The sequence below is a fragment of the Lygodium microphyllum genome, chromosome 3 (genome assembly GCF_053477565.2).
Source record: "Lygodium microphyllum isolate KBCC chromosome 3, Lygodium_microphyllum_v1.1.10, whole genome shotgun sequence".
In the NCBI taxonomy this organism is placed as follows: domain Eukaryota; kingdom Viridiplantae; phylum Streptophyta; class Polypodiopsida; order Schizaeales; family Lygodiaceae; genus Lygodium; species Lygodium microphyllum.
This window is the reverse complement of record NC_141137.1, coordinates 64,112,213-64,131,990: the sequence shown is the minus strand read 5'-3', so window position 1 is coordinate 64,131,990 and position 19,778 is coordinate 64,112,213. Positions and strand designations below refer to the sequence as shown.

Genomic DNA, 19,778 nt, shown 5'->3' with positions numbered 1-19,778 from the left:
ATCTTTTATGCTTGATGTATGTAATCTTTCAACCTCACAAGCTATATAGGAGTATTTGATAGCAAATTTTGAAAAAAAATCTATTAAAAAAATACTTTATCTTTGTAGTTAGCTCACTGAGTTACAATACAACATCGGAACTTCTATGACAAAACATATCGAATCATTCAAGAGCATTATCAATCAGCTTGCTACCTATTGGTGATGCCATTCCACGAAAGCAATTGCTATGACCTCACAAGAGGACACACAATCAGTAGAACAAATCGGTCAAGCTTTATTTTCTTGAAGGCATCCCTTTCCACGCTTTACACATAGGAGTCGTCGTGGTGGTAGCTTCTCTCATCTCAAGTTTCCTAATAGACATTGTTTTTATTGTAATAGAAATGGTCACACTACAGATGATTGCTAGGCAAAACAATATAATGAAGAATATGATATTATAAATAAACAACCACGTTTACCCAGAGATTATTCTCCTTGCAACTACTGCAAAAAGAGTGATCATCCAACCCATCTATGTTTCCAGAGGCATTTTGATTTAGATCGTAATATAGCATATGCTACTACACATGACAACACTATTGAAGAAGCAAATTGTGTGAGTTTTTCTATCTCTTTGGAAAGGATACTTCATGTTTGTGATGGTCTCTTTTTATTATTGATTCCAGTGCTATGGGAAATGTGACATATCACTCCCAATGGTTACAATCATTCTATTCTTGTCAAAAAATTGATTTATCTTGCTGATGACACAACCTATCAAGTCAAGGATATAGGTGATTTATATCTCATTACTCTTTCTTCAACAAGAATTCTGCATGGAGTTTTACATGTCCTAAATCTACAAAGGAACCTTCTTTTAGTTGCAAGACTTATGGATCTTGGTCTTTTTGTCGATTTTGACCATACTAAGTGTCGCATTGAGAAAGATGGCCAAACCATAGTTGTCACTTCTCGAAATGGTAATCTTTTTGAGTTATCTTTAAATAAAGATGTTGCAAATATTGTTACAACTCATGGCGATCTTAATAGCACAATATGGCATCATTGCTTTGTTCCCTCTAATTTTTTTAAGCTTGCCGATCTTTATCGGCGTTTTCAATGTATGGAATTCAAAGCTCGTCCTCACATGGGTATTTGTGAATGTTGTGCACTTGGAAAGCATTTTTGCAAACCCTTTTCTATTTCCACCACAAGTCATTCAAGAGATTTGCTTGATCTTATTCACATAAATATTTGTGGACCTTCTCCTCCATTGAAATCTTAATTTTGGTATTTTATGACTTTTACACCATTTTTTTTGTCACATAAAAAAACTTTGCAGTGATAATGGTGGAGAATACATTTCCAATGATTTTGATTATTATTTTAATAATCAAGGTATTCATCATGAATATACTATTCCCTACTCTCCTCGACAGAATGGTACTACTGAACGTAAAAAATAGAACTATCATCAATGCCATGCGATGTATGCTCATTCATTCTGGCTTATCTCAATGTTTCTAGGTTGAAGTCATCTTAGCATCAATATTTGTGCAAAATCATCTTCCTACACTGCTTCTTTTGGTGAAATATCGATTACTATTTGGATAGGTGAAACTCCTTCTGTTTCATATTTTCAAACCTTTGGATGTATTGCTTATATTCATGTACCCAAAGTGACTCGCAGAAAACTTGATCCTACTAATTTGAAAGTTATTTTCATTGGATATTCAAAATTTTCTAGAGGTTACAAGTTTTATGATCCATTCTCTAAGAAGGTAATCATAAGTCGTGATGCTATTTTCATTGAATAATCAAAATTTTCTAGGGGTTACAAGTTTTATAATCCATCCTCTAAGAAGGTAATCATAAGTCGTGATGATATTTTCAACGAGAAACTTATGGGCAGCACATGGTCTCAAGAGGATGTTGGGAGAACATGATCACTAGAGGATGTTGATGATACAAAGTCATTACTCATTGTTTTTTCTTTTCTATATGACGAGATGAACCTCCTTCACGGGATAATATTGACTCTTCAAATCAAGATTCACAAGCTACACCTATTATTGCTCATTGATAACCTTGGCATTGATCTTTATGCTAATATTCCAATTGATAATGAGCATGGTACATGTCATGTTTATGATGCTGATATTCTTGAGAATGCTCTCATATATTTGTTGTCTCTTATAGTGATGCTATGTCATCCCCACAAAAGGAACAATGGCAGGAGGCTATGGAAGTTAAGTATGAATCTCTTTTTCTCTAAAGGTACATGGGCTATAACCAAGTCACCACCTAGACATACTACTATTAACTGCAACTGGCTTTATAAGACTAAAAGAAAAGTAGATGGAACATTTGACAAATTCAAAGCAAGGCTAGTTACCAAAATATTTTCTCATAAATTTCAAGAGTTGATTATCAAGAAACTTTCTCACTTATTGTTCATATTACCAATATTCGGGTCTTGTTAGTTTTTGCTGTTGAGTTTGATTTGGAGGTTCACCAAATGGATGTGAGAATTGCTTTTCTTAATGGCGATTTAAAGGAAGAGATGTGCATGGAGCAACCAAAGGGATTTGTAGTCAAACATAAGGAAAATCTTGCTTGTAGACTTCATTGGGCACTCTATGGTCTCAAACAATCGTCACGAGCTTGGTATCAAAAGATTGATCTCTTCCTTACAAAACAAGGTCTTATCTCTTGTTCTTCAAATCCTAATTTGTATGCCAAGTGCTACAATGATAGTTTTGTTATTCTTGCTCTATATGTGAATGATACCATACTTGTTTCTAACAATCTCAATTTCCTTCAACAAGTAAAGAAGGTTTTGGCTTCTGCATTTGACAAAGTGGATCTTGGAGACATACACTCATGTCTTGGTATTCAAATTTTACGCTATCGAGAAAATGGTGTTTTATTACTGTCTCAAACAAAGTTCATTGAAGATATGATTCATAAGTTTGGTTTGGATTCTGCACATCTTCTACTACTCCTTATCTTGTGAGCTCTACCAAAAACTCTTACTTTCTGCAAAATGATGAACAATTAACATTACATCAACCTTATGCTAATCTAATTGGATGTCTTCAATTTGCTGGCTTAAATTATCACCATGAAATTCTTTTTGTTGAAATTTTTCTTGGATAACATCTTAGTTCTCCATGCCTTAAATATTGGTCTATAGCTAAACGAGTTTTGAAGTATTTGAAAGGCACTAAAGATTTTGGGTTGGTTTATTGGTGCCAACAAAACTCTAATTCTCTACATCCACTTTAACTTTTGGGTTATACAAATACATATCAGGAAAGCTTTTACTTATCTATGCATTCTACAAGTGGAGATTGTTTCTTTATCAATGGCTGTCTTTTTTCTTAGACTAGCAAGAAACAATGTTGTGTTGTTGTTTCCACTACAGATGTTGAATATGTAGTTGCATCTTTAATGGCTCAAGAGTTAGTATGACTTCGACAAGTTCTATTAGATATTGGCCATCCTCCTCTCTCTAGCACACCACTTCAATGTGATAACAAAGTGCTATTAGTCTTGCTAAAGACTATATTCAACACAACAAATCTAAACATATTGCAGTGCATTATCATTATGTTTGATATGAAGTAAAGAAAGGCACGATCATGATTGAACATTGTCCAAGTGATAAGATGACTACATATATATTTACCAAAGGACTCAATGAAGCAAGCTTCACTCTGTTACACTCAAAACTTGGAGTTGTCTCAACTTCAATCTTTGGGAATTAATCTACTATGACATTGTAGTGCCATGCCATTGTACATACTCCTTGTAGGTACCATACACTTCACACATGCACATATACCTCAGACCTCTTAGTCAACTTTGTACATGCATATTCAATTTTGCTTCACCTGTATGGATTCCCTTTACATGCACATAATAATCCTTCTTGATCATGTTAATACATTTGTATATAGGAGCTCGAGCTTTTTCCTTGTACTCCCTAAGGGTTTTTTCATCCACAGCTAGAGACCTTTGTTTGAGTGGGGGTGTTGGAGCTATATATAGCTCGCCCTATCTAGACTAGGTCTCACCTATATATATGTAGATTGTGATCAATATGATATAGTCTTTGGGATTGTATATGGTGTGTCTCTTCTCTCTTTCTCACGCATCTCTATATATCCTCTCTCTCTACATCTCAACACCTCTCTCTGATGATGAGGCTATGCACAAAGATGATAGTCACTCATGGAATAGGGCTATGCCACTGCTATGCAACTACGTATATAAGCAAAAAAGTATCCCTGAATGTCCCAAGCCGCTTATAAGGCTAGATTAGTAGCTAAGGGTTTCAAGCAGGAATCTGGTGTTGACTTTGATGAAGTCTTTTCTCTTGTGGTCAAAATGACGACCCTATGTTTGGTACTAGCATTGGTTGCTCAACTAGATCTAGACATTTATTAGATGGATGTAAAGATGGCTTTTTTACATGGGGACTTGCATGATGATATCTATATGTAGTAGCCTAAGGGCTTTGAAGAAAAAGGTAGGAAACACCTACTGTGCAAGTTGAGAAAGAGCCTTTATGGCCTTAAGCAGGCACTTAGGGAATGGTATCATGAGTTTGATGCTTTTATGCATTCATAGGGATATAGTTGTAGTGCTATGGATATGTGTTTATACACGAAGAAGACTCATGATGGTAGCCTTATGATTTTGGTACTCTATGTGGATGATATGATTATTGCTAACAACACTCATGATGAGATGGATGCCTTGAAAACTCAACTCAAGAAGAGCTTTGAGATGAAGGACATGGGATAGATCTTGCATATTCTTCGGATGTGCATCACACATGATCACTCTAAGGGGCTCCTTTATTATTTGTCAAAAGGAGTATACTCAGAATGTCCTTGAGCAGTTTCATATGCATAGCCTATTGACTTTCCTCTACCTTCTCGGCCTAGAATGTTGTAACCACTAAGGCTTGCAAAGGAGGCTCCTGCTTAGGCCGTTTGGTGGTAGACCTTGGTATTATTGATGTCATCCATACATTGAGTGTTATCGAGTTAGCCAAGAATCTGATCTTCCATGCGAAGACGAAACACATTGAGGTGCGTTACTACTTCATTAGAGAGGTCATTGACAATAAGTCTATTGACCTTGTCAAGATCTCAACTAAACAAAATCATGTAGATCTACTCACAAAAAGTCTCTCACAACAGGAGCATTTTGTATTTCTTAGGAAGTTGATGGGCATTGGATGAGATGATGTCTTTCCTCATCTTGCTGTGCTTATATACATTTGTACTTTGTCACTTTTTTATTTTTGTCTCCTCACTAGCTGCACATTTACCTTTAAGTGGGAGGTTATTGGGGATAAAAGTGCATGTGCCTAGCTGCTCGTGTAGTATGACTACACTAATAGTACTCGCACACCTATACATTGCAGGTGGCAAGTTCCCATCACCATCACTTCATCCATTATTCTTTTAGTGATATTTGAATAAAGGGAAAGTCGGTCACACATCGTGACTACTATTGGAGCTCCCACATCTTCTCTCTCTCTCTCTCTCTCTCTCTCTCTCTCTCTCTCTCCACTATAGCTCTTGCTTTCGCTCATATGCTTCTACTCTGAGCTCACTCCCTTCATTTTTAATACCACTCACAGAAACTCACAGAGGATATAGTCCATCGATTATCTTTGCAAAATAGACAATATATTTATTTGCAAGATAAGGCTACTAATGAAGCATTGATGCATATCTAAGATCTTTTGCATCAACATGGTCACACACCTTAGCTAACTATCCAAGATTACCTGAGATGAGGATGTATCACTATATAAACCCTTTGCTCAAAATGGAAGAAGAGAAAACTTTATTTGAGTTGAAAGCTATGCTTAATGATGGACAAAGGAATTATTTTTTCGCTATAATGAATGCTATTGATAATGATTCAGGGTGAAATATTCTTTCTACATGGTCCAAGTGGTTCAAGAAAACATTTCTCTATAAATGCTTGCTAGCAAGGTCATGTAGTTAGGGTTGCATTGCCTTGGCTACAACATTATCTAGTATTGCTACATTGCTTCTACTAAATGGTCATACAATCCACTCCAAATTTAAAATATCCTTGCAACCATATAATCATTCTACTTGAAATATACCTATTCAGAGTAATCTTGCAAAATTATTGAAAGAAACTAGCCTTATTTTATGGGATGTAGCTCCCATGATACATCAATACACTTTTGAAGCACTTGATAGGACTTCAAAGGATATAATGCACAATGATAAGCCATTTGGCGGTAATGTTATTTTACTCAGTGGAGATTTTTGACAAATCTTACCTATTGTACCAAAGGGTAGTCGTGAGGATGTTGTGGATGCAACTCTTTGTTGTTCCAAATTGTAGCGGTACCTCAAGGTTTTGAAACTAACACAGAACATGCGGGTAACAATAGATGGGCATAAATCTATCAAATGGTTGCAAGACATTAGAGATGGAAAATGTTTGCCAGATTATGATGATATGCTACAAATTCCAACATGAATGGTATTGAATGGGGAGTCAATGCAGGACTTGATTAAATGTATCGATCAAGATGCAGATATCATTAATGGTCATTGGTCCTTCTTCAGTGAGTGTACCATACTTGCATGCCGAAATAGTGAGGTGAAAATGTTTAAATAATCATGCATTACCATTGATGTGCCTGGAGAGGTCAAACAATATTACAATGCTAATTCTATAGTGGAGATTGATGAGAACTCCTTCTTGTACTTTGTGGAATATCTTAATTCCATTGACCTTGGTGGAGGTATTCCTCCTTATTTCTTGCTATTAAAGATAAATGCTCCAATAATGTTGCTTAGAAATTTGAATCTTATTAAAGGTTTATGCAATGGCACTACACTTATATGCAAAGCATTTAATAGGAAGGTCATTGAGGCTGAGATGATAACACAAATCAATATTGGGGAGAGAGTATTCATTTCAAGAATAACTTTTATGCTAACTGCATTGCAATTTCCTTTCTCCATGAAGTGTATGCAATTTTCCATATGTTTAGCATTTGTAATGACAATTAATAAATCTCAAGGACAAACACTATCATATTTGGGGTTATATCTAAAGACCCCTATCTTTACTCATGGGCAACTTTATGTTGCATTCTCTCGAGTGAAATCAATACATGGATTGAAGGTCTTGCTCATTGAGAAAGAGGATATGGTAAATACCACCATCAACATCATATATAAGAAAGTTCTACGAAGAGTATTGTAATATCTCATTTCCTACTTTGGTGGTTTGTCAATATTTTTGTACAAGAATAAAGTCGTTCATTGACCAGTTCAAGACTTTAATGCTTATCTTCTTAAAAACATATTCATTTAATTTCTATTGAGTAAAATCACCACCTGCATTGAAGGTCTTGCTTAGTGAGAAAGAGGATATGGTAAATAGCACCATCAACATTGTGTATAAGGAAGTTCTATATAAATATCTCATTTTTTTCTTTAACATTTTATCAATATTTTATGGAAGTGTAAACTCTTTCATTGCCTGCTTAAAGTCTTTAGTTTTTATCTTTTAAAAACATGCTTATAAATCATTTCAATTTTTGCTTCATTGAAATTATTTTTATTTTTTAAGTTAATTATTCTTAGTTTAATCCATGATAAGATTTTTAATGGATTTCTTATTGTGTTTCTTTTAACTTTTTCTTTAGATGGCTATTGTTCTTTTCGAGTACTATCGTGCTTTCGAATACCAAAAAAAATTGCAAGAGATGTTGCATCCATTAGCTCTGAATCATATAATTCATAGAAGCCTAGCATAGGTAATAGAAAGGCTACCTGATGATCACTTTATTGATATGGGCACTCCTTTGTTTATAGAGATTTGCTACTACATCTATGTTCAATGCTATCACCATTTGCCATTTGATTGTGAGCATAGTATATCTCGCTCGCACACAAGCCATATCCCCCACGATTGGAGCAAGTGGGAGTTCCAGAACCTATCTTGTTTTGTGACTTTGCATCAATTTCACCCCCAATCAGCAAGTTACTCAACAAATGTAAATGCTTGACATGTTATCTCATCATGTATGATTTACTTATTTTTTAGTTAACATTGAATACATATGTGAGTTAATCAATATATGTTCTTTTCGACTTTTAGGTGAAATAACACAACCATCTAAGAGTGGATGTGAGACAGCTTCACTCCTCCATGTGATTAATGCACCAATTTTGACAAAATCTTGGTGGAAGAGGAAGTTATTCTTTATATAAATTTATGTTTATGATAATTTCTCTTTAACTTTGAGATTTTGGATAAAGAAAGTAGAGATTATGTTTCTCTACATCTTTATAAACTTTTTTAAAATCTATATTTTCCTCTATTCAAGGTGTCAATCCCTATGTTTAGAGATATGTTTTACACCCTTCTACAAATTTGCATTCTTTCTAGATATAAACTACAATTATATCGAGGAAACATCTATATTCCTTATCAAAGGAATAATTTAGGGTGTTTTTAATACATGGTTTTATACACAAGTAAGAAATACATTTGATTTTTGTACCATTGGTGCCTCCATGTTGCTCGCCTCGTCTGCATGCCCATCTTGAAGGGGGAGGGCACCCATAAGAAAAGAAGGTCGAGGTCTCATTAAGGTGTTCTCTTTTGCTTTAACCTATTCTAGTACTTCAATTTCAATATTAATCTACTTATATAATTTTAGTTTTTTGATCTTTTTCTATTTCTTTCATGATATCATAAAGGTGGATCGGGGTACTAGTGCCTTGAACCTCGGTGTGAAGCATAAAGAGAACATTGGCGCAAAATGCGAAAAGAATCATATTGTCACATAAGACATGCATCAAAATGTGAAATGTGTTAACTGATAGTAAGAATGGTGCTTCAAAGTTTGGTACGAAGCATCTATACTATTAGTTAATGAGAGGTGGGGGGCGGGTGCCACGTGGCAGTCCCCAACCTCCCCCACAAGAAAAAAAAGAGAACGCAGGGGGAGGTGCCACGCGTCCAGCACCCGCCCCCGCCCGCAAAAATCGCGCTCGCCCCAGCGCGCCGGGGCGAGTCTAGGCGCGGAGCGCCTAGCATTATTACTACGAGTGGGAAGAAGACTAGGTCTAGTATGTGTTTTATACATTAAAGGATATTATTACCCAAACACTTACACTATGACATAATGCAAACCAAAGAAATGTAACGTATGATGTGTACGCTACGATGGGCAATGAAAGAGAGATCAACGAACATCGGAAACGTTGGCATCATCAAAACCATGTCCTGTTGCTCCTTCTTGCCTCCTCCCCTGCAGCAGCATGCGAGTGAGTGCGAGAAAGCATGCCCTTCCTCGAGCTTCCATGGCTTCCGCCAGTCAGTCTTCCCCTCCCCCTACCTTTGTGCCGCCGGGCGCCCCCGCCACGTCCCCGGCGTCACTTGTGCCGCCTCCCTGTTGCTGCAGCAGCAGCAGCAATCCCCCGTCAAGGTTAAAGCCGCTCCGCAGCAGCGGCATGCGCATCACGAACTACAACCACAGCCGCAGACCGGCCCCCGCTCCTCACCTGTGGTTGTCTTGCCTCGCAAGGTTCAGACCACCCTCCAGGTTCTGCACCAAGAAGGCCGGTGGAGCCCGCGTGTGGAGTCCGCCCTCCCCAATCTCCTACCTTATCTGCAGCCCCGCAGCGTCTGTGACATCATCCGATCAGTCACCAATCCCGAATTGGCTGTGCAGCTCTTTGAATGGATGGGAGAACAGGCAAACTTCTCACATGACCAGCAGACCTACCTAGCCTTGCTTGAAGTCTTAGGGCTAGCTCAGGATTGCCAGCTTATCTGGCGCACCCTTGCAAACATGCGGGAGGAAGGCAGGCCTGTGCCCAGCATCGCCTTCAGTTACCTCATCCGGAGTTATGGTTCTGCTGGTTTGGTAGGGGAAGCAACCAAAGCCTTTCGAGCAATGAAGAGGTTTGGATGTAAGCCTGGTGCTCAGACTTACGAAGATTATATACGTGTATTGGCAGACGCACAGCGGGTGGACGATGCCCTTTCAGAGTTCAATGAAATGCTGGAGACCGGTGGTGCTCCCAACAGTGTGATGTTTGCAACTTTGATTGGGGCCCTCTGCCGAAGCGGTAATCTAACACGAGCCCGGAATCTTCTGAACCAGATGGATGAACTTGGTTTTCCACCATCTCGGTACATTTACCATGCATTCATTGATGCTTATCTGAAGGAAAGCAATGAAGAAAAAGCCTTAGCCTCTCTTGAGGACATGCTACAGAGACGATTGGTTCCCAATGTGGTGACATATCGAATATTGATCTATGGTTTTTGTAAGCTGGGAAAACCGAGTGAAGCCATGAACTTCTTGGAAGCTATGGTCAATGCAGGGTTTGAGCCAGGATTGAAAGTCTACAATGCTTTGATGCATACTCTTTTAAGGGAGGGTAGAGCTACGTCAGCCATCCTAATGTTTGAGGGGATGAAGCAGAGGGGCTGTACTCCTGATGTTGTCACTTACAATATTCTGATCCACTGGCTCTGCAGAGAAGGCAAAATAGATGAAGCTATCAAGCTCCTGGACAATCTTTCTGCTGATGGATACCTTAACAACAGGACTTATAATGTGTTGGTTGATGGTATTCTAAAAGCAGGCAGGGCAGATAGAGTTTTATCTGTTTTAACAGAGGTGAAGAAACAAGGTTTTCTTCCTGACAAGCTCACTTATAGTACATTAATCAATGGCTTAGTGAGGGTTGGCAGGATAGAGGATGCTTTGGATGTACTCGATGAAATGATTTGTGAAGGTTTTGACCCCCAGATCAGAATGCACAATAAAATGATCGATGTTCTGTTTAAGGCAGGCAGACCAGATGCAGCCCTTCAAACCTACAAAAAACTAAGAGAGAGAGGTCATGAAGCAAATGTTGTTACGTATAATACTTTGATCCATGGTCTCTGTAAACTTGAAAGAGTTGATGAAGCTTTGCAGTTTCTCGATGAGATGGTAAATGAAGGACTTACCCCCAGTTCTGTGACATTCAGTGTTTTGATAGACGGTCTTGCTGAGGAAGGCCATATAGAATGTGCTATTTCGATTTTTCTCAGGATGTTGGAAAAGGAAAGCAGTGTCAGTGTGGTGACTTATTCTGCGGTAATGAGCTGGTTGTGTAAGAAGGGAAGACTAGAAGAAGCTTTGAGACTTCTGGATGAAATGATTTTTAGGGGTGGTAAACCTAACAATCATATATACAATACACTCATTGATGCACTCTTTGTAGCTGGCAAATTGGATGATGCGCTTTCCACTTTTACAAGAATGATGAAAACTGGATGCACTCCCAATATAGTGACCTACAATACGGTTATTAAAGGCCTTTGCAAGGCAGGTTTTCTGGACAAGGCTTTAGCATTCATGGAGGAGATGAGGGATAGTGGACGTGATCCTGATTTGGTATCATATACATTAATGATTGAGGGCTACCTTGCAGTGGGAAGAACAGACCTTGCTCTTTCAACTTTCTCAGAATTAAATGAAAAAGGTCTGAAGCCAAGTCTTGTAACTTATACAACTCTAGTTGAAGGATTGTGTAAACAAGGCAAGAATGAACAAGCCCGGAAAGTTGTGGAAGACATCACAGCAAGTGGAGGTGAGTTGAAAATTCAGGACACCTTAAAAAAGATGATAGAAGGAGAGACCTAGTGTTTGAGTGTTCCAATCTTTGGGTTTGCAGTCAAGGGAGAAGTGCCTTTTGGCAGTATCCTGATTCCTCGCTGGCTTTGAACACACACAGACAGGTGCATTGGCTGTTTTTCCAGCTCTCTCTCATTCACCGGAGGCTGCAAGTCTTTGCACCAATCCTTCCACGTGTACTGAGTTGGTCTTCGACTTCCCCTTTTCATTCATCCATTCAATATTCTGGGTGCTCAATATGCAGAATAGTTTTTCTATACTTCCCCTGGGTGTCTTCCAACTCGAGGCTTATCAATTTGCCAAAGACAATAGTGTTCTAGATTCTGGATCAAGCATGCCAAGAGATGAATGCCGTGAACCAGGTTTAGGTCTTGATGTTGAGTGATTGTGAGTTTTCTTACAAGGACTTGCTGTCATGAAAAGGTGCTCGCAAATCTTTGTGTATACATTGTCTCCCTAGGGTTGATAATGTTCTATCTATCTGTGAACAGTTGTCAGGTTCATGCAAAATCATGTTTGGTTTGATATGTTCTGGTCTGGACAATCCCAACAAAGAAGACATATGAATGACAGCGGATGAGGAAAAGGACCCTTAGTTGGGCAGATGCCTTTTGGAATGAACCTTAGATAAGGTTTTGGCTTCAATCTTGGCATCTATGATGATATATTTGCAGTCATTTATAGGTTAAGAAAGCACATTAGGTGGCAAGATGTAGTCACAAGAACCCCCAGTTCTTATTTCTCAGACAGCAATTGTGATTCACTCTTCCGCGGATTTTACCAATGTGTTTGCTACACCAAGAGCCTTGATGGACTTTGGAGTACGTTCATTGCTGCAGATATTGCACAATTTTGTTGGAGACAGTTAATGCAATAAACAGATATTTATGTTGGACAAATGTGAGAGTAGGTTGATGTTTCATGCTCTGCCAAGCAAAAACAACTAAATGGTTGCTTGTGACTTTAGCTGCTTGATGTGATTTAAATTTCTCCATAAAGTATCCTGGTCTGATCCAGTATCTGCCTCCCGGATGCTGCTTTAAATTTCTTGACATTGTGTGCATGTTTGCATGCTGGTAACACGGTGTCCTTGATTTTGCATGACACTGTCAGTGTATGGTAAACATGTAAGTCATTGAGAGCCACTTAATTCCAAGTTTCCACAAAGCTGCTGTGCAAACATCTGACAATGATTTTTTTCCATCTGGGCTATGACCTTGTGTGTCTTCCTGATTGGTGCAAACATCTGATGGTAATTTCTTTTCCATATTGACATTTACCTTGTGAGCCTTCCTGATCAGTGCAAACTTCTTACTGAATTTTTTCCCATCTCTTGGCTGTGACCTTGTGAGTCTTCCTGATTTTGGCATCAAGAGGTAGGGTATTTATGTGGCATCATATACTAATGCATAGAAGGATGATATTTATGTCCTTCAGGATGTTGACAAGTGGTGGCTGGAATGATCCCCTGCTATGTCCATAGCCAGTGGTGAGATAAACCCTAGTTGACAATCTTGTCTTGGAGCTCAATAGGCTGCATGCCAACTCACCATGTTTCATGCATTTTGCACTTTCTAGTGCATGCGGATCACCTAGTTTGAGACCTAGATTAGCTAGCATTCATGTCAATATGAGGATAGATTTTGAAGTGACCAACAAGGTGTTAGCAGATATGTCAGCTCATGGCTAAGTCTATGCATGTTAGTGGGTTAGGGCACCAAGATATTATCATGATTATTTAGGCAATTTTCTTGGCATTTTATGATGTTCATTTTAGCATTTATTGTTGGCCGACCTAACATGATTTATGGCATTATTTTTACCTATTTATTCAGGTTTCTCCTCCACATTCATTGATCATTCATCACTTGATTGGTTTTGGTGGAGGGAGAGGAGTAGGTGCCAGTGCCTTCACAGCCAGTGACTCACATTGGTTCTATACTGTCTCATATCTTGGTATGTGGACTCCATTTACGGAGTATCTCTTTGCTTTTGAGTTTCTTGTGCAGTGTTCTTTTCTTTTGTAGTGTTTTTCTTTTTCTTTCCTTCGTCTCTTGTGGTTAGTAGTTTATTACAACAATTTTCTATGCTTTCATCACTACATCTTGACTTTTTGTCTATTGATTGGACCTGTTTTGACTTGTGCAACTAATTTTCAACTTGAGCGACCATCTTTTGATCATTTTCGGCTTGTTTCCTCAACGTTTTGTAGATTGCTATGTTTGTTTTTAGCTTTTTGGGCATGTTTAGGGCTAGGGATCCGTTATTGACCCTTCCAAATCTACATTGTGGTATATGTTGCTTGTGTTTACTGATCAATACTTGCATTTTCATCTTTTTACTTTGTGGTACACTGCTCAACTTTAGAGAGGGTTTATGTGCATCCGGTTGTCGTGTTCTCATTACTACACTTTGGTTATTGTTGATCTTTTCTCAATGTTTTCTTTACTACTTGGAACTCGTGCAATCCTTGTGAGTTTGTATTTTTGGCATATTTTTCTTCCTAAAGATTCATTGTTTTTCTTCATCTTCTCTTTATCTTCCTCATCATGGCTCCTTCGGCATCTCCTCCTGATGGTCAGTATGCTAACATTATTTCTTCATCTTCAAGTGATATATTGGAGACTTGTGTTCAGCTTCAGGTTTTTGTGAGGATGCTATCTCTTGGTCCTTTAGATGTTTCAATTTTAGAGGGGTGCCATATGGTAGAAGAAGAAGTCTCAATGCTATTATTGTAGCAAGAAGGACACCTCTGGAAGGACTACATGACGTTAGTAGCTTTATAACAAGAGTAAGTGTCGACGGTGATGACGTTTGATAACTCTCACGGTGAGTCTTCCTCTTTTTCAGATCCAGGTTTAGGCTCCATCTATGTGGTTCCAACGATGTTTGTAGGGGCCTCCCTTACAGGCTACTAGTACAGGTGATAGGGTCAACCCTCACAACTCTCCAATGTCAGCGGAGTGTGAGAGAGTGGTGAGATGGAGTCGATGAACCTCATCTATACAAGTATATAGGTGTAAATGTTTTAGAGGGGTTTTTTTGACGCATTGATCGAAGTCTACCAGATTCAAATCTTGGAGTTCGGATTGACATCCAAGTTCATAATGAGATGTTTAATTGATACAAATGAATTTTGATTCCTAGTCTGAGTTTATAGGAGGGGATACTTTGGCAGCCTGGCCAAAGGTGGTTACATATATTTAGGGGCATTTTTGACAAGTTAGTCTTATATGCTAATGCGAGACATTGTTGATAGATATTGAGAGCTGCTATGATTCTTCTCTATTTTCAGATGCTGTTACAATCAACATCGACATCAAGTTCTCTTCGAGGCACCTTGGTGGTGGTTGTGTACCCACTACTTGGATACCCATGGTTCTACTCTAGCGGTCCTTGTTGTATGTAATATGATGGGACCTTATCATTGTATATTGTATTGTATCATATCATCCATGATTTGAGAGAGGGTGTTATCAGATATGTCAGTTCATGGTTGAGACTGTGCATGTCAGTGGGCTAGGCCACCAAGGTATTATCCTGATTATTTAGGCATCTTTTTTAGCATTTTATGATGGTCATTTTAGCATTTATCATTGGCCATTTTAGCATTTATTGTTGGTCGACCAGCATTAAATCCTTGTCAATCTAACATGATTTATGATATTATTTTTGTCTATTTATTCAGGCTTCTCCACATTCATTGATCATTCATTACATGATTGGTTCTGGTGGAGGGAGAGGAGCAGGTGCCAATGCCTTCATAGCCACTGACTCACATTGGTTCTGTATTGTCTCATATCTTGGTATATGGATTCCATTTTTTGAGTCTCTCTTTACTTTTGAGTTCCTTGTACAATGTTCTTTTCTTTTGCAGTGTTTCTCTTTCTCTTTCCCTTGTCTCGTGTTCAACAGTTTATTACAACAAATTTTCACGCTTCCATCACTGCACCCACTTCTGACACAAGGTAGGCTTAGGGAAAAATTTTGATACCATTAAGTTCATGTGAAGCCCCGTAATACATGTGTTGAGTAATCACGAGGTTTTGACCTACTTGTATACTTAGTTGGAGATAACAATAAAAACACGGTGGAACAATTGATATTCTGAATGAACATATTGCTACCACTAAATGCCTATAAGATGTTAGTCACCATAAGAAGGGTTGTCTTGTTCTAATATTGATTTGTATGATGGGCCTATGAAGGAAGGGCAATGGTGAGAATTTATAAAGGCTAATGTCATGTGACTAAAAACATACTTGTGCACGAAAGCGCATGCCACACATTTATGTTGGAGAGGAACACAATTTTGTCTGAAATTTTAAGTTGTATGGGACACATGTTAGATATGACCAATACTGAACCCTTATAATGTGCCACTAATGATCCATGGTACTCAAGGTTGTAAGGCTCTCCTTATGAGGACAAGCCATGTGTAAACCCAAACAATGGTTGTGTCCTAGCTTTTATATTAGATGAGTTTTATGTGACTAGATTGTATTTTAAAAAATGAGTGACCTGTGTGGGTGTACTTGATGGGTTAGATAAAGTAGTAAGTTCGTAGTGACTCCACACACACCACATTAAGCTATGGGCGTTGGGCTAGATTAAGTAGTAAGTTCATAGTGACTTTGCTTGCACCACATTGAGTAATGGAGGTTGGGAGTTAATAGGAACCCTTATTATGCATTCGAGGGGTTGTGCATGTGGCCTAAGGGGGCCCTTGGGGAAGCAAATGCTCCCGTTGGAGGGTATTTGAAGGTAAAACCCTCAACCTAGTAATAAAGGGAATATTCCCTAACCACAAAGTGAAGCTTAATAGTATGGTATGTAGGTCATGTCAACCTACCATCTTCTCAAGCTAATAAAAAGAGGCCCTCCTAAAACCACAGTCCATCATCCATTTGTCCAATTTGATTTCATTCATCAAAATTTAAGCTATTTTTATATCATTGTCTAAGCTTTATTGTGGAAGCACCTTAATGGATAGAGCCATTTTTGTCTTATTTTCTTGCAAACAAAGAGATCTTAGTCCTTCTCTACTATTGTGTACTTGCTATTCTTTGTTGAGATCATGTATGTTGCGTCATGTAATCTTACATGGTATTTGAGTCTCGTGGGCTACAAGGATAGAAGACTACAATAGGGCAAGGGTTTTGATAGCAAAAAGGAGCGATGTCTATATTAGAAAGTGGTTATGGTGTATTAAGAAGCGATTTTGACATAGTAGGAAGTGGTGTTACTCAATCGGTAATTCAAATAACGAGATCTTATCCATCACCATCACCAAAGACAACATCACCATCACCAAAGACAAGTTAGATGGTACAAAAAGTCCAAAATTGCAACTATCCTTAAACCTTATAAGCTTTTAGAGATTGTGCTGGGGATTGGACATGAACCACCTATCCTCCATCCACATAATCCAAGTGTAACGGTTTCTTAAGATGCTAATTTACTACAAGCTTGAATCAAAGGAATACATATGCTTTCTTTACTTTAATTATAAGCACTCTTAATAATGCTTGGCCTTGATCCATCATATAAGCAAGGAATCTGAGGTTGGGAATGTCTTGAAGAGTTAGTAAGAAACACAAAATCAAATAAGGACCTAAAACTTAGACAATGGGATAGCAATAAATAAGTTTACTAAAGGAGAGAAAATAGGAGTATTCGACACTTGGATCAAGAATCCATGCAACCAAATGGCTAGCATTGGGGTACAAAAAGGCTAGTGAGGAGCTAGCTCAATGGTATATTCAAAATTTTCCAACAAAGTTAGATGGATTGGTAAGAACTCTTAACACTTGAGACTTCAAGTATTGATGTGTGATGAATTGTGTTACTATGAATGGAGGGAAAGTTGCAACTTAAAGCTCAAGGAGGAATAGAGGGGATACTACACTCTCGACCAACAAAAGGCAACAATGGTTTCTCCACCAAAAGTGATGGTAACAAAAGGAAGAAGAGTGGCAAGAAGTTTCAAGAGGAGCATGCAATTATAGATTGACATGTCAAGGAGGTAGATGAAAATAACTGTACCCTAAAAACAGGGAAGTAAACACTTAATACCACTAAAGAAAAATTGGAGTTATTCATGGTTACCATTAAGGAAGTGTGCTCTTCGACTCAAGAAGTGTCAACCATTGACTCATGGGTCCTAAATAGTGGTGCCTCTCATCACATGACCAATAAGAAAGGTCTATAAAGTTTTATGCATCCTCAATAAAAACCCATCACTATGACAATTAGCAACAATGTAAAATGCCCTATTGAGGGAACATGTACTATTCTCTTTGTTATTGCAAATGGTATAGTAAAAAATATTTCAAATGCATGTATATTTGACATATTAACAAGGACATAGGAATATATATTTGTGGAATATTAGAAAATTGTTCCCAAAAGATCCTCTATAGTACTCTACACCTCTGTTCAAGATTATAACATTCTTAATTAGCTTTGTTGGACATAGGTATAATAGTCTTCCAAGATATACACAACATTTAGATGTAACTAGCAATGTGTATAAGTTAAAAAGAGATTTGTTAGAGAGAGAAATTGCCTATTTGAGGCTGATAGTAGAGAAATTCAAGGAAAAATTATCATAGAATAGGGAGACTATTTTGAAGCTCGAGAGACAAAGGGATCAATTAAGACTCAAAGAAACAATATTAGGGGTCCGCAAATGGTGTAAAAAACTTCTAAATGTTCAAGACATAAAGTTACAAACTAGTGGCATCAAGAAGATGATACAAGCAATAACGTAAGCTCTTTGTTCATTGTTTCTCTATCTCAAAGAATATTTTGTAGTAGTTTACGATAACTAAACATTTTGATATTAAAAACAAAGATATATGCATCCCAATGAACTAGCAGATTCAAGGTTAGAGGCATCAAATGCACACATCAAAATGATTTTGAATAGAGAAGGTATCAAAGAAATCTTAAGGTATTAAAAATATCAAAATCTTACAAAATAGGAGACCGAAAGCTTCATGAAAGAGAACTAACTCAACCTAGGCGATATAGAAGCATTGTTGGATAAGACATGTATATCTAGAAGAGAATACACACCTATTTATAAATGATTTCAATCAAATATAAAGGAAGCTAGGATGGATGGATTGATATTGCCAATTCTAGCAACATTAAAGAATGCAAAGGCAGGTAAATAAAGAAGTCCTATAGGTTTTAGGAGCCCCATTCCACAGTGAAGATACATATTATGGAGTGATTACAGAGGTGGTGCATAGTAAATACAATAATGTATTTCAAAGGCGATGGTGTTCTCAAATTTGAAATGAAGCTTGATGAATACTACATTGTAAAGGACAGAAAGCTAGAACGAGTTACCATCACCTTGATGAACATGGTACTTAATCCAAATTGCAAAGGACTTAAAATAACATATTTTCTAAGGGTCCTTTGAGATGATATATTGGAGGTTTGCTTTTGCTAATGGTTTGGTTGTGTCAAATGAAGAGTGCACATACTTGTAATATACTTAATAATATGCTTATATTACATGTTACATCTGAGAAATTCAAACCTTACATTGTATTTTCCATAAGACAATTATACCCTAGATCATTAATGACCAAGGAAATTTGAGAATCTTGGAGGTGGAAGGCGATATACAGTAGAGTGGCATTTAGCAAGCGATCTTAAAACTCTAAAATATATGTACATAGCTTCAAAGGCTTCCAATTCAAAGAGTCCATGTGTATATTGCATGAGTAATACCAAGGTACTTAATAAAAAAGATTTAAAATAAAGCACCCAATAAGCACCTAAAAGATCCAAATTTTAGGCCTATCTTAGATATTCCATTGGTGAGTCCATATCTGCATAATGCATGGTATGTGCAAAATCATCGAGAAATCGTTGTTCCTATACATATATTTTGTATGGAGTCTATGACCTAAGTCAACACAAGTTAAGGCAATCATAACACTTGAGAAGGCCTTATTAGACAATGGTTTACATGGTGGAAGTGTAAAGATTGAAAATAATGAGAAATGGTCAAAAGATGGCTGAGACTTGCTTAAGAAGCTTTCCATTGGAG

The 19,778-nt window shown here is 37.7% G+C and overlaps 1 protein-coding gene across 1 annotated transcript; it reads left to right on the top strand.

Moving 5' to 3' along the window:
• Window positions 1–9,212: 9,212 nt before the first annotated feature.
• On the top strand, window positions 9,213–12,606 carry LOC148038428 (uncharacterized). The gene has a single exon (XM_087671850.1). The coding sequence runs from the start codon at window positions 9,221–9,223 to the stop codon at window positions 11,714–11,716; it is 2,496 nt and encodes an 831-aa protein (XP_087527976.1). The 5' UTR covers window positions 9,213–9,220; the 3' UTR covers window positions 11,717–12,606.
• The last annotated feature ends 7,172 nt before the right edge of the window (window positions 12,607–19,778 follow it).

Excerpts from the sequence above, each read along its gene's own strand:
- LOC148038428 (XM_087671850.1), top strand. The coding sequence starts at position 9,221 with ATGATGTGTACGCTACGATGGGCAATGAAAGAGAGATCAACGAACATC.